Below are 13,294 nucleotides of genomic sequence, written 5' to 3' on the forward strand. Positions count from 1 at the left end.
TACTACAAATATGAAAGAAGCAAGGATAAGTATAATAGAGAAGTTTAAGAGAAGAAGATTAAAATTTCTCAAAATTTTAAAACAAAATAAGCTCTATCTAAGGTTGTATCTTTTTTAATACCTTAATGGATTTATTTTAGTTGAATTCATAGGTGCACTTCTATTTAAAAGTACTCTTTTAATTTGTTCTTTCGATGAAAAAAGATTTTCAACTCTTACATAATTTGAATTCATTCTTAAAAATATTTATGGCCACATTTAGAAAAAGAAATAGAGAAATAGTAATAGAAACTAAACTTCTATTATTACAATAATAATTACATTTTGTCACCATATATGCTATCGAATTCCAAAACCTTGCATATAACTTGGATTAGAATGACAAAGTCCTTATCAAAATTGATATACTAATAATATTTAATTTTATCAGTATATTTTATTTATTTATTTTTATCTTCTTGATTTTTATTTAATTATACATTGTTGTATTATCTATTTCGAAGTTTTTTTTTTTAAATTCATGTTTTTTTATTTATAATATTTATTTAAAATAAAAATCTAATAAAAATAAATAAATACAAGAATATCATTAAATATATATTATAAAAGTATATAATAATATTAAATTTAACTTTTAATACTTTTGATTTATAAATGTATAAATTTTTTTGACATCAATAAAATTTATAGATTAAGTATTACTTCAAAATAATGTATATTTATATGAATAAAGCTCATCCAAAAAAAATGAAACAAAACATCTTTGACCATGGGATACTTTTTAAGTTGTTATTTTCAAAACTTAAGAACCACCAACTTTATTACAAACTCTTGTCATCACTTGCCATGGTTGTTCTATCTTTTATATCCTTTGACTACTAACAACTCAATATGGTAAAAAATTATAGGAAGTAATTAGATTAACATTTATCACTAATACAAACTTACTTTAATAAGATAGAAAAAGTTAGATAGAACTACAATGCAAAACGATAATGTCAATGTAAGTATGTGGAACAATGGATGAAGGAAGGTCACCATAGTTCCTCATCCATGGCGGATGAAAGTCGGACGGAAGGCTTCATTGCAAGGATGGATGGATGAATATATCTACGGAGATGGATGAGAAATGCGGCATTGAGCATGAGCGCAGTCGCAGCTGTGGGAATCGAGCGCCGCACTGGATTGTTATTTGTATTCAAGTCGAAAAGTGGCAAAAGAGAGTTTTGTCGAGGTGAGATGGACAGCATCAGTGCCGTTTTTGGTGAGAGGTCGAGGCGAGGTGTGAGGGATGCGGGCGAAGCAGGGAGGAGGAGGAGGAATCCTTAACCCTACTTTGCAATTAAGCTGTAACTCACAGTGGGCCGTGCCGAAGAAGCAAGTCATCATCGACACAGATTCTTACACTGGTGCGTTATCGCTGTAATTCTGGTACAACAGGGTGATAATAATAATCATGAGATTCGGAAGAGGAGAGTATTGTTTCGGTTGCGAATTTTTTCCCAAGAATTGAACTAACTTTGGCTTGCTTCTATTGAATTTGTGGGCCTCCTCGCCTTCCTTGTTGTCAGAGCCCAGTTGTGTTATACTTTTGTTATGTTCACAGCGTTTTGAAAACTTCGACGCAATCAAGAATGCTTCCTTAGATTCTCATTTTTTCACGTTACCCTGGTCCCTTCATCTCATGTGGTACGTCAGCATTGACGCATGAATGGTTCGCTCAGCTAATGCGGTTTCGTTGCTTTACTGTATTTGTCTGTTTGTTCTTTCTACAGATCGATTAGTTGTTTGAGAACTCCGAATCAATCAAGTGTTACTCAATGAGGTGGAAGTATTCAATAGATTAGTGTCAATAGATTGTATTGGTAAAACATGGTGGAGTACAAGAGAATCTCAGAGGTTCATTTTTCCAACATGTGTGCTTGCAGTGGTTCGTTGTTATTGAATATTGTCTATTTGTCAACTAAATAATTTCGTGGCATTAAGTTTCTGGGTACACGATACTTGTCCTTAACAGGAATTGATGTAATTGTTTGTTCAGTTTTCAGGTGCTTGACCTTATACCTGTCTGCACATGAGTTGTAGACTATTTAACGTCAATTGTTTTTGCCTTAAATCATTGGGAGCGGGATGCAATCGCCTTCGCCACTTGCATTTAAAAACTTTGGAACAACCACGGCCACTTTCAATGCACTCAATCTTGTAGGCAAACCTATTGATGCACTACATTCGCGTCGTTAGAAAGGATTGTTTGCCACATTAACGACAATTTCTTTTCTTAATATTCCTCATTGAATCCACCAGAGTCTCACGTTTGCTTCTCATTTATCGTGCCAGACATGAAATACATCCATGTATTAGAATTCTGAACTGCATTTAGAACAATAGTGCTCTTTTAAGTTATTGGATTGCTTCGGTTTCTCTCAGTCGGACTTTACCGGTCGAGAAACACATCCCTGTTCCGGATGGATTCAGAATTTCTCTTCGGTATGAACCTGCTTGCTGCTTTAAATGAGCTAAAATACACGTCTTTTGAGAAAGTGGCTGAAGGACAACTTCAAACCTCCCCGTGCCCCTTTCATGCACATTTCGTACTTTCGCCGCATTGTACATTTTTAGTTTGTGGTGTAACCTAAATGAGGTAAACAGTAATTTGAAGGGTTTTATTGGAGCGGATTGCTGATTTTAGTGCATTTCTTTGATGGGCGTGGTGGCGCTGATCCCAGCCCTGTGGTTTTAGAAGTCTAAGTGCCTTGCTCTGGATTACTTTATACAGAAGCCAATAAACTTTCCAGAGGGAAAACCATCGCGACTTCGGGACAAGTAACGAAACTTGATGACCTTGAACATGTTCGTAGAAGCTTATCTACATGTTGTCACGCATCTCATTAATTTCCAACTCGGCTTGTTTTAACGGGTGGTTGCTTACCTTTCATTCAGTATTTGTGCAGGGACCGAACCATCAACGCGAAGAAAGTAGCACAACAACATTCTCCGGGGAGGCGATTCTCGAGTCAAAGGTAACGTAAGCCCTAAAATTGAAGCAAACCGAAACCTCGTTTCTCTTTGGCTTCATTTTGTTCTCAGTGTCCTGGCTTTGGCCTTGTTGACACGCTCTTGGACTCCAGGAACATGCCTACTGATTTTGCTGTGGCATGGAGCTCAATTGTTGATAATTATTTGAAGATCTACATATCAGTGAAGCAGATAGAGGCCATGATCATGCTTACTATTGCAACAAAACATGCTGAAATCCAGCAAGAGTTCCACAGCAAGGGTTTCATTGACATGATCCAGAGCACGAGCATTTGCAACAGGTCAGGGTAAAGCACTGACACTATCAGACGGTGGTCGAGAGTTCAGGTAAATCGGACTTTTATTCTACCTGTATCTCTATGAAGAATCAGGAAATCCAGATTCTATTGCATGCATTCAATGTCAAACTATGCTTATTGCGATTGAAATTAATCTGCAGAGTGTAACAATCACATGTTCAAACCACACTTCCCTGAGTCTGGCAGTATTCTGTTTTTAATGGAAAAGCGACCCACACAATTGATACCTAACGTATTCTTGTAAAGGATATATTCCGATTTTGTTGTTTCAACTTAGGCTTCAGTCTGATTCGAGGCACATCGCTCCTGTGAGCTCTAGTATTTGGTTGGATTTGACATCTATTCAATTCCATGGCCGACAACCAAACCGGTGGCAGGTATGGACTCTTCATTCCAAAAATCGTCTGTTTCTTTTTATTTGATTCCCTTCCCAATGGAGCATTTTGCAGTTTCACCAATCTGATTCAACAAAGGTGAAAGTTTTACTTTTCCAAGATTTAATTTAATTTAATTTTTTTTAATTTTTTTGAGGGACAGGTGGCATGACCCCAAGAGATTGGTGCAGAGGACAGCAATCAACTGTCAACAGGGGACAGTTCTTATGGATGGTACACTCTTGGTGATTGAGCATGAGTTGGTGACTTCCCCTGTATTATTTGATTCCTCTGTATTATAATATATTTTGTAAGAAATCTAATTTTGAGTTTTCATTTTTTTGGAACTTATCAATCATCACTCTTTTGTGAACCCAGGAATACAATTATATTCTGGATGTTTGCTGTGTGCTCAGCTGTGCCAAATAGATATCAGATATAATTCCATTTTTAATCCTTCTTTTTCCTCATCCTTTTTACAAAATTCAGTGTGAAATTAGCTTATGTTCATAGATCAAGAGAAATGCAATCATGGAGAAGAGATAGAAAGATCTCGGACACAATTGTTTCTTTGTAGAAAAGAGTTGTGGAGGCTTTGTTGCTATGAGAGTATCTAAAAGTGAGCTACACCATGCAGGGACACCAAAATCCAAGCCTAAGGCCTTGCAGGAAATCACTTGACAGGTCTCATTTTGTAAGCAATGCTGCTTTCACTGTAGTTGGAATTATGGCTCGTCAAAGGGTTATCCACTCCACCTGGTACTCTACTACATTCTCATATTCCACATTAATACTTCATTCCCACACAAGAGCAGTTTACATTTGCTTTCTGCTCTCCACATGACTAGTACATGCATGTGAAAAAGTTTGTTGTGCAGTACCAAGCCCTACCAAGTGTACCCAAGTTTTCTGTGATAAATCCAAAATGTAGATGGCCTTGATGCAACCATTGTAGGGAAATTCTAAACCATGTTGCACCAAATCCCAAGGTATGACTTTGACATGGTCCAATGAAGATGCTCTAAAAAAACATTTTACAATACTTGTTAGTAGAATTTTTATTTATTTTTAAAATTACTCCCAGAGTATTCTGTATTCAATACTTTAAAACCCATTTTACTTTATTTAAAAAAAAACCGTTTCAGTACACAACAATGTTTTTAGTTCCATAATTGGAAGATGATTATTTAATTGCAAAATACATCAAATGATTACTTTCATTTTAGCAATAAATAAAATCGCAACCAGAAATAAATTTACAATACAAAGCACAGGTTGAGTGTAATATTGATTAATTGTTAATACATATAATTAAAAAGCCCAATAACTGAGTTTATTGTAAAGATAAATAATTAATCTTACAATGCAAGTCTTTGTTTAATATCAACTATTGTCGAACTCAACTACAATCATTTTCTTTCTTTTTTTTTTTTTTTTTTTTTTTTTGTAAACTATGGAAGTAAATCAGATTATGTATAGTTTTTAAACAATGCCACCAACCCAATTTTCATGGCATCCCATGATCCCTTGAGGACATAATATCCATCATCATTGGATTAGGATTTCATGCTAATGTAAGAAGGATAAGGAGTAGGGGGTAAAGTAAACAAATAAAAGCAATAAAAACTGATTGGAACTTCCATTCCATGCAGATTTGGACATCATATTGCAATGGATGCCAATGTTTTTTGGGGGTTTTATGTGGGCCCAATAGCAAGGCATGTTTAACAGTGAACATCCCCCCTACCCCTAGAAAATTTTTTATCACGAAGGAACCTCAATCAACACACAGCAAACACGTGGATTCCACGTAAGCTAGGGTGAATTATTCATTGATGCCAGGTGGACAACATCCGGAGCATTGTGGCAGAGATTGAAAGCCTGGTGTGTAGCATCTAGACACAGAAGAAGGTCAGAATTAGCTTTGGGTCCACACAAATATCTTTCCCTCTCCCTCCCTTTCTCCTTTTTTCCAGTTTTGGGAAACTGGTATCCAGATCTGTACCAAGCTGGTGGCATAATTCTCCCTATATTTTTTTCCATTCCTGACACAAGTAGGGCCCAGACTAGTTCTCATTCGTCCTCGATACATTTATTCATTCATTATGGTTTTGTGGGCGTGAGTTTTGTTTGTCCTAATCACAAAGAAAAAAAAAGAGCACACACAGCAAAGATCCAACCTGAGCGAAATATCTTGCATGTGCAATAGTGGGCCACATTTTAAACCCCTTCAAAGATGAACCGACACCCCAAAATGATGAGGTCACATGGAGTGTCAAAATATCTTCGTCAACTGTGCAAGATAATTAGAGTGGCCACAGAAACCTTGGAAGCTTAAATGGAGGAAACAATATTCCCAACAAAGAGTATGATTGGAGAGGCTTGAAATGACTCCTTTGTGCAGTCTTGGGGATGGGTTGTGGGAGATTTGTTCAATGCTTTAAAAGGGTGTTGTGGCATGATCCTGGGGGATTTGTTGTAAAAAAATCAAAGGTATCTTTGGAGATTTCAAAAGGTGACCTGATTACTTATATTACTTACCAAAATAAAAAATAACAATAATGTTTTCTGGAAACATAAATTGTGACTCCCTACAACATGCACATTTGTAAACATTTTCAGATTGTTAACCCATGATAGGATATTGTTTTCATCTACTATTTCTTTCATTCCTTCTTTCATTTAAAAGAAAAAGATTATAGATCAACTCACAGACAAAATTCACAAAAGTTCAAATATCGAATTACCAAAGACAAAGAGTAAGTTTTGGTTTCAACACAGACAATGCCAGAAGATGGTGATTCATCACTCTACAATCACACAGTGGGTGTGGTAGAGGGAATTGGAAAGTGAGAAATAGGGTGGCAAGGAGGGGGGCGGGGGTTAAGGTAATTTGTATGCAGGAATGATGTAAGTAATGAGGATGTGCGTAGAACCAGCAGTACCCTGTCGGCGCAGATGCAGTCACAGGAAGAGAAAGGAAATGAAAGGGGGGGGGGGGGGAGGGAGGTTCATGAGCAGCAGCAGCAACAGAGCAAGAGCAGCCACCAAGTACAAAGAGGCCCCCAGGTGTCCTGTCAAAGCGGTGAAGAACTGCCTGCCTGCCTACCCTCTCTCTCTCTCTGTGTATATCCGACTCTATCTCTCACTCTCTCCCTGCTTTGGCACAACAAGAGAATTACATACGTCTGCATGAGCAAAAGGACTGACCCCTTGGAGTTCAGGGTGACGTGGAAGGGGGAAAGCAGTGGAAAGCCATTTGCAGCCACTACTTCCCCAGAGCTCATATGGGCCACTAACTTGCGAGGAACTGAACCAAGATATTAAATGGAGGGAAAGGTATCTAGTGGTGACAAAGCGGATGAGAGAAAAGTACCGCCGTGTAGGATGCGAACTTGTGGCTCAAATCGGCCCAGAGAATTAGAGGCTTACAAGCGCCGAGGGCGCGTGGGAGTCGCTTTGACGCCAGCAGCGGGTTCCCCGCTTAACGTGATCGAATGCAAATGGCGCTGCGTCAGACCGACGTGGCCGCGCCAGGAGGTGCAAACGACGCGGCGATGCCGGCATCGGTCGCGACGGTGCGAGAGAGAGAGAGCCTTGGTGGTGGTGGCCGGTATAGATCCCGCCTTGACACCACACCACACTACACCATGACACACTACACCAGGGCTTGAAAATTTTACTACAGCCAATCGCTCGGCCGCGTCGTATACTTACCTGAATCGGTCTGTACTGGTGCATGCCCCGCTGAAGATTAGTTGAACTGTCGTCGAATGCCATCCCCAGCATAGCGATTGGGATCCGAAATTGAGTGGAACCCATCTTATTTTTGGGTGAGCCCCCCCCCCCCCAATGAAGTGATGGCCTTGGGCTGCTGATGACGGTGAATTTTATCAGGTGGATTTGGGGATTATTTTGTGGTCTTTTGGTTTTGGTGATGTGGTGAGACGGGCGCAGTGGGCGGGATCTAGACGTACGACTGATCCATGAGGACCCTGCAAGCGGGGCGCTGCTGCCCTTAGAGGTAGGCGGTTAGGCGAGTGAAAGTGTTGGCCACAGTCGCGTAGGCTCCGTGACCAATCTGAGCCACAAGTGTGTTTCGATCGAGGTAGAAAAGGAATAATCCACTGTGCATCGAGGGTGGGAAACAGGGCTTGCGCAACTGCCCGGTGGAGGGAATTTGATTAAGTGGAAAGTAGCAGCAGGCAGGGATTCGGGTGGGGGTGTGGTGGCTGCTGGAGCCTGGAACATGACCCCGGGAGTGCTGAGAGTAACGTGATTTGAGATCACCGGGGCAGTACTGTCTTTGTGTGATGCTGGTGAAAAAGCTGGAGAAGATTATTGGGGTCGAGTAACTTAGCTACTGATGGGATTTGTATGATGCTGATGATGGTAGTCAGGCTCCGGCGGCTTGGCATAGCAAAGCCTTAAGGGCGTGGTGGGAGTAGGCTAACTGGATTTCAGAGATGGTTGTCAGAGCGGGAAAAATGGGACTGGCAGGGAGGAATTAGGGCAGCTCTGAGGGAGGAGTTAGTAAGGCGAGAAAAGAGAAAAAGGAAAGGGAAAGGGATATGGAAATATCAAAATTGTGGCTGTGATGGCCGGCATGTTTGGGGTTGGCAGAGGATGTTAATGAGTGGCTGGCCATTAACTGCAATATACTTGACCCGGGGATTACATGGCAGTTCAAGAGTCGTAGAGTCTAGGCAGATGCTAGTGTAGGGCCGAGGATCGGCATGAGTTTATATGTAAGGGGCACAATTGGTGATCAGAGGCGTGTCATCCTCGGTTGGGTACTACTTCTAGTCCCAAGTTTGCAGTGGCGAGAGTAGAGAGCTGCGATTGCGCAGCCCCTTTGAGTGCCGTTCTTCATCAGATCCACCTCTCTGAAGAAAGCCTGCCTGCTGGTCTAGATGCATCTGCATGAGTGACTATCTCGTTAGTGTCTGCGTGCTGCAAATCTTACGACATCCAGTTCTGTCGAGGATTTTAATCGTATCACTCCTCCCGTGCATTAGAAGACCCAACGATTGCCTCTTCGATCGGCTGCTCCATCATTGTCTCTCAAACTCAGTTTGGAAATCACTCGCACTTATAGTAAGGTTCTCTAACGAGATAGTTTGTCTTGAACGTGGTCAATTGATGTGAAGAGAGCATACAGCATGGAATGCATTCCACGCTGTGCAAACGGGTGCTGCTCCCAACTTTTATGTGCCTCGCTTGTTGCATGTCGTCATGATGTCTCAGCACTTCCCCTGAAGTGGGTCGGCTGTTTAAGGTCGGTGAGTTTCTTTCATATCTATGATAAATCGGGCTCATGCGCAGTGCATTCTAGACATGCCCAAAATCCTGTTGTTGCGTCAACTTCTAACCATGACTTCAAGATAATGTAGATCTAGTACTGATATCGCACGAGTTCATCAACTTGGAATATGGAGTTGGATAACTGACGAAATAAAAATCAGTCGTGTCCAACTCAAGATTGTTTTCTTCTTCCTTTTATCACTTTTAGTCTTTTTTGGGTTTTGTCTCCCACCACCCTCCTTTCTCCGTTATTTTTATTTTAAAAGGTGACTTTATTGAGAATTTTAAAAATTAAACTATACAGGTCTGGTTCCTCTTCATTTTTGAAGGTAAGGCGAAGTTGTCACTGCTTTGATCAGTCATTCAGGAAGTTGAACTTTAATACGTAGGGTAAAACTAGTAATTTTTTTTTTCACGTATGCCCTTGAGATGGAGCCTGCGCGCTCTTCGACTGCTGTGCCATTGACTAACACTAGGAGTTCTTCTTTTTTGGAAGTGTACGACTCTTTAAAGCTTCCATGAGTTCTTAGAAATATTCAGTACGTACTTGTGGGAGGGTCTGCAACTACCTACTCATAAAAATTTGAACCTGAGTTTAGAACCATACAGACCGTGTTTGAGGAAAACCAGGTCACCTTCATTAATGCTGATTTTTGTAATTATGGTGTTATGGTTGACTTAGATTGAATTAAGGCTCCATTGCTTCTTAAAGACTGAGGATTAAATCATTAGAGTGTTGTTTAGAATATACACACATGTGCGAGTCTTTAAACAATCCTCTTTCTAGACTTATCATCTTTGACAATCTCGAAATTGAGTGATTATTTTGTGCAGAGAAAATAGGCAATGTAGACCATATTGTAAATATCAATAGCACGGAACTGTAACATGTGTAACTCAAATTCGTAAGCATACTGCCAGAAGCAATCATCAGTTTATCTAGCATCATGCTGATGACAGTTTGCTCAATGTTCGCTCTTAAATTGCTTGGTTCACATTGGGAGGTAGAGGTTTTTCGCTGAACACACAATATCAACGTAGCGGAGAATCTTTCTACCGAAATGCTTGTTTTTTCGATCGAAAAATTAAAAAAGCCGCAGTTTGTTGTGACCCTGCGTGTGGGTTAAGCTTAAGGACTAAAACCATGGTGTCGACTCCAGGGGTCAGAAGGTGAAACATGAGCAAATTCGGCACTAAAGATGAGATCAATCTTTAGCTTTACAAGAGTACTTTCAGTGACAGATCACTTCTTCCCCTCATTTCCAGACTTGAATTCTGTGCTAATCTTTCATCTTCTACTAAACATCGGCTTGCCTGTTCCATGTGAGACGAAAAACAGTAGACGATGTCTTCTCATGGAAGCTACTCGAGCAGCAACATTAAGGATGATTACGGGCAAGGCGGGCATCGGCCGCAGTATTCCGGAGCATTCAATGAATCACAACCGGCCCAAGACGGAATGACCACCCAACCCTCCGTAGGCCGGTTCACGGAGAAAGAAAGAGCCAATTCCATGTTCGTCCGCAAACCAGCCACCCCTGCATTGGCGCCCGCCAGCCAGAGCGGTATGAGCGGATCAGGGTCCAATAACTCCAGTGGCATTGTAAATCTAAGAGGAGCTCCACTTCCTGAAGGAAAGGTCAGCGGCACAGAGAAGTCCTTTTTTCCACCAGCTGCGTCAATACGAGGGTCTGAGCGTCGTGCAGTGCATGTGTATTCTTTTGCACATCATTACTGACTCGTGGTCTTATTTGTACAGATGAAGAAGAATACTACAAAGGGGAAGAATTGATAAGGATATGTCCTAGTGCTCAATCCATTGGTTCTGATCAGCATCACGTGGTTGACTTCCAGCATATCTCTTGCCTGGTGGCTGGGGCTTTGGGTTTCGTTCCAGCAAGAGGGAGGAACATGATTCATTGCGTGGCATGATATGTCGAAGTTCCGAAGAGATTAATTAAGTTGAATAATTTACACGATGCATTAAATTAGTTATGGGGAGTTTTTTGTACACAAATACCAGCGTACGAGCAAACGAGTATTAGTAAAAGCTGGCTTAATGTCTTCCGTTTCTCTGTGCAGTTGTGAACATGAGCTTAGTTTGTGATGGTATGCTTAGTTTGTGATGGTGCCAACCAAGACTGGAACTCTCCTCTTTTCATCTATTTAAGTGTAAAATTTAAGGAAATACAACTACATCAATATTGATCTATATTTGAAACGTTGTTGTCATCTGTCCAGCAGGTCGCGTGATTCTTAGAGCTAAACGAAAATGGAAAAACTAGTTACCCATCCACGACTTAACAAAGTAGAGTAGTGCAAAGTGGTTTGTCTCACCTACAAGTTGACTGTTGAGAAAGATGATAATATCGACAGTGATGTACAAATAACAGTTGAACACTATTAAAACTTCAACTGAGATTCATTGTTGTCCCGCTGTAGGAATTGTACTTTCAACAACGATAAGAATCTTACTTTGCCTAATAATCCATACAATATGAAAGACTGGACCAGTTAACGACCACCTTGAGTGATGCTAAATGTGTACACACACAGTGAAAATATTATTACAATGTGCACACGCTATATTGGGAACTTCTTCTGTTGCAAACTTTCAAACCGAACTTCTTTCGATCATGCATTATTTGTGTGCCGTACGGCAACAGCTGGGCAGATACCTTTACCCAACAATGGTAGTAACACCTTTAACTAGTAACTATCACCACGAGACATGCACAAAGTTCAACAAGCAACTAAGACCATTACAATCGAACCAATCATCCTGCTTCAAAAACAGGCGTACATTTGCACCTGCACAGCCAAAAGAAAATTTCTGTTCCCGAGACATGCATCTGAAAGCATAAATAACGATCCACATTAAAAATGCTCTGAAAACTCGAGCATGAGAATTAGAACGATTACGAAACAAGATTCGAAGCAGCAAAAGACGTGAGGCGAAGTCAGAGATTTTTTTAGTCCGAGTCATTATGATGTATTGTTTCGTACCAGGTTTTCATTAAAAGTTCATTTTGATTGGAACCCTTTAACCCAGGTTTTGATCACCTCCCCATTGAATACGGAGAGTACAATGTGTCGGACAATGAAATGAAGACGATCTTACAGATTGAACGAGAAAAATACATTTCAACTCTAACTATGGCGTCTTCATTGTGAAACTAGTGACAAACATGTGAATGCGCAAAACAAATAATATACTTCACAATCGAGAATGTCGAGTGTACGGTCAGTCCTTGCTTCCTGCAAAGGAAATGCTGAAGAACAACCAGCACTCAAAAAATTACCACATTAGTTCTGCTGCCCTATCTGTACAAACAAACCTGGATCCTGCGGGAACTAACATCAATTAGGAATTCCCACGAATCAATTCTACACTGTTTGATCTATCCGTCGTGGGTGTCATTATGAACCCATTTGGTTTCGATATCTGTTGGCTCTGAAGTGGCAATATCAGTCGATTTCTTGATCCCCTCGACCTCAGGTTCATTATCAGGTTTCATCTCAGATTCCTCTGGGGGTAAAAGATTTCGGACTTTTCCATGCTTCAACTTTGGGACTGCTGGCGAGTCGGACATTGTCACAAGACCTTTCTGTTTCACAACATCTTATTGCCAGTTAAAAGCAGAGGGTTGTGACTACAATTTAATAACCAAAAAAGAGTGCATGGTCTAGATGCAGATAAAAACCTTTTAGAAGGAAGTTCTTGACGAAGTGCAATGTCGGATATTGCTTGTGCCCACCACATACACAGCTGTAAAGACCTGGAAAACTGAAACCAAGGCACATGAACTCGGAAATGACACAAAGCAACCAGGAAACTCAGAATTTCTCGAAATAGGTCTCTTTCATAAGTCCTAACGAATGAATTGATAGACAGATTCCAGTTTGCACGACTCATTACTCATCTCGAAAAAAAAAAAAAAAAAAAAAAAAAACACGAAAAAGTTTATCAATTGGCAAGGTTTCTTCTGCGTGCAATTCTAGAATTATCGTCCGTCATGTTTTGTAAGAAAATCAATAACCCGTTATCGAAGACTTTAGAAGCCTCCTGAGTAGCCTCTTCCACATGACAACCCCTTTGAGGGAGCTAGGGTTTCGGGTAACATTGAAAAGATCGAAGGCGTCGTTTTCTACAAGTCCCACTGTAGTATCACGGTATCGCAGAATGCAAAATTTGAAACACCAACACATTCCAAGGATTTACATCCCACGGTAACGAAGGTGGACCTGGAGGTACTGATTTTCTCCGTGTATCACTACAAA

At 40.5% G+C, this 13,294-nt stretch overlaps 2 protein-coding genes and 1 long non-coding RNA gene across 18 annotated transcripts in view; 2 read left to right on the forward strand and 1 right to left on the reverse strand.

Annotated features, from left to right (window-relative positions):
* Positions 1–1,158: 1,158 nt before the first annotated feature.
* On the forward strand, positions 1,159–6,275 carry LOC112290270 (uncharacterized). Of its 13 annotated transcripts, none has more exons than XR_016506034.1 (7): positions 1,159–1,409; positions 2,941–3,020; positions 3,129–3,712; positions 3,873–3,968; positions 4,347–4,468; positions 4,576–4,698; positions 5,362–5,884. It is a non-coding gene; the product is annotated as an uncharacterized LOC112290270 (long non-coding RNA). The 13 variants fall into 13 exon arrangements; XR_016506037.1 differs by having other exon boundaries at positions 4,588–4,698; XR_016506036.1 differs by having other exon boundaries at positions 3,129–3,363; positions 3,582–3,712; positions 4,347–4,698.
* A 2,122-nt stretch (positions 6,276–8,397) lies between these two features.
* Positions 8,398–11,225, forward strand: LOC112290293 (uncharacterized). Of its 4 annotated transcripts, none has more exons than XM_024536428.2 (3): positions 8,398–8,806; positions 10,353–10,652; positions 10,773–11,225. In XM_024536428.2, exons 2-3 carry the CDS (start codon positions 10,359–10,361, stop codon positions 10,803–10,805), a joined length of 327 nt encoding a protein of 108 aa, XP_024392196.1. In that variant the 5' UTR covers positions 8,398–8,806; positions 10,353–10,358; the 3' UTR covers positions 10,806–11,225. The 4 variants fall into 4 exon arrangements, with proteins under 4 accessions (XP_024392196.1, XP_073394407.1, XP_024392198.1 ...); XM_073538306.2 differs by having other exon boundaries at positions 8,407–8,991; XM_024536430.2 differs by having other exon boundaries at positions 8,486–8,987.
* Positions 11,226–12,208: 983 nt separating this feature from the next.
* Positions 12,209–13,294, reverse strand: part of LOC112290397 (uncharacterized) — a 1,700-nt gene continuing 614 nt past the window's right edge. Inside the window, exons 2-4 of the mRNA XM_073538135.2 lie at positions 13,259–13,294; positions 12,718–12,792; positions 12,209–12,635 (exon numbers count right to left, since the gene is read on the reverse strand). The exon at positions 13,259–13,294 is cut by the window's right edge and continues 28 nt beyond it. Of these exons, the coding sequence (XP_073394236.2) occupies positions 12,415–12,635; positions 12,718–12,792; positions 13,259–13,294 (332 nt within the window). The 3' untranslated portion in view covers positions 12,209–12,414. The remainder of the gene's footprint in view (positions 12,636–12,717; positions 12,793–13,258) is intronic.

The sequence above is a fragment of the Physcomitrium patens genome, chromosome 13 (genome assembly GCF_059467195.1).
Source record: "Physcomitrium patens ecotype Gransden chromosome 13, ASM5946719v1, whole genome shotgun sequence".
NCBI lineage: Eukaryota > Viridiplantae > Streptophyta > Bryopsida > Funariales > Funariaceae > Physcomitrium > Physcomitrium patens.

Coding starts and splice junctions, on each gene's coding strand:
- LOC112290293 (XM_024536428.2), top strand. CDS start 10,359: ATGTCTTCTCATGGAAGCTACTCGAGCAGCAACATTAAGGATGATTAC. Junction 10,653..10,772: donor CTCCACTTCCTGAAGGAAAG/GTCAGCGGCACA, acceptor TTATTTGTACAG/ATGAAGAAGAATACTACAAA.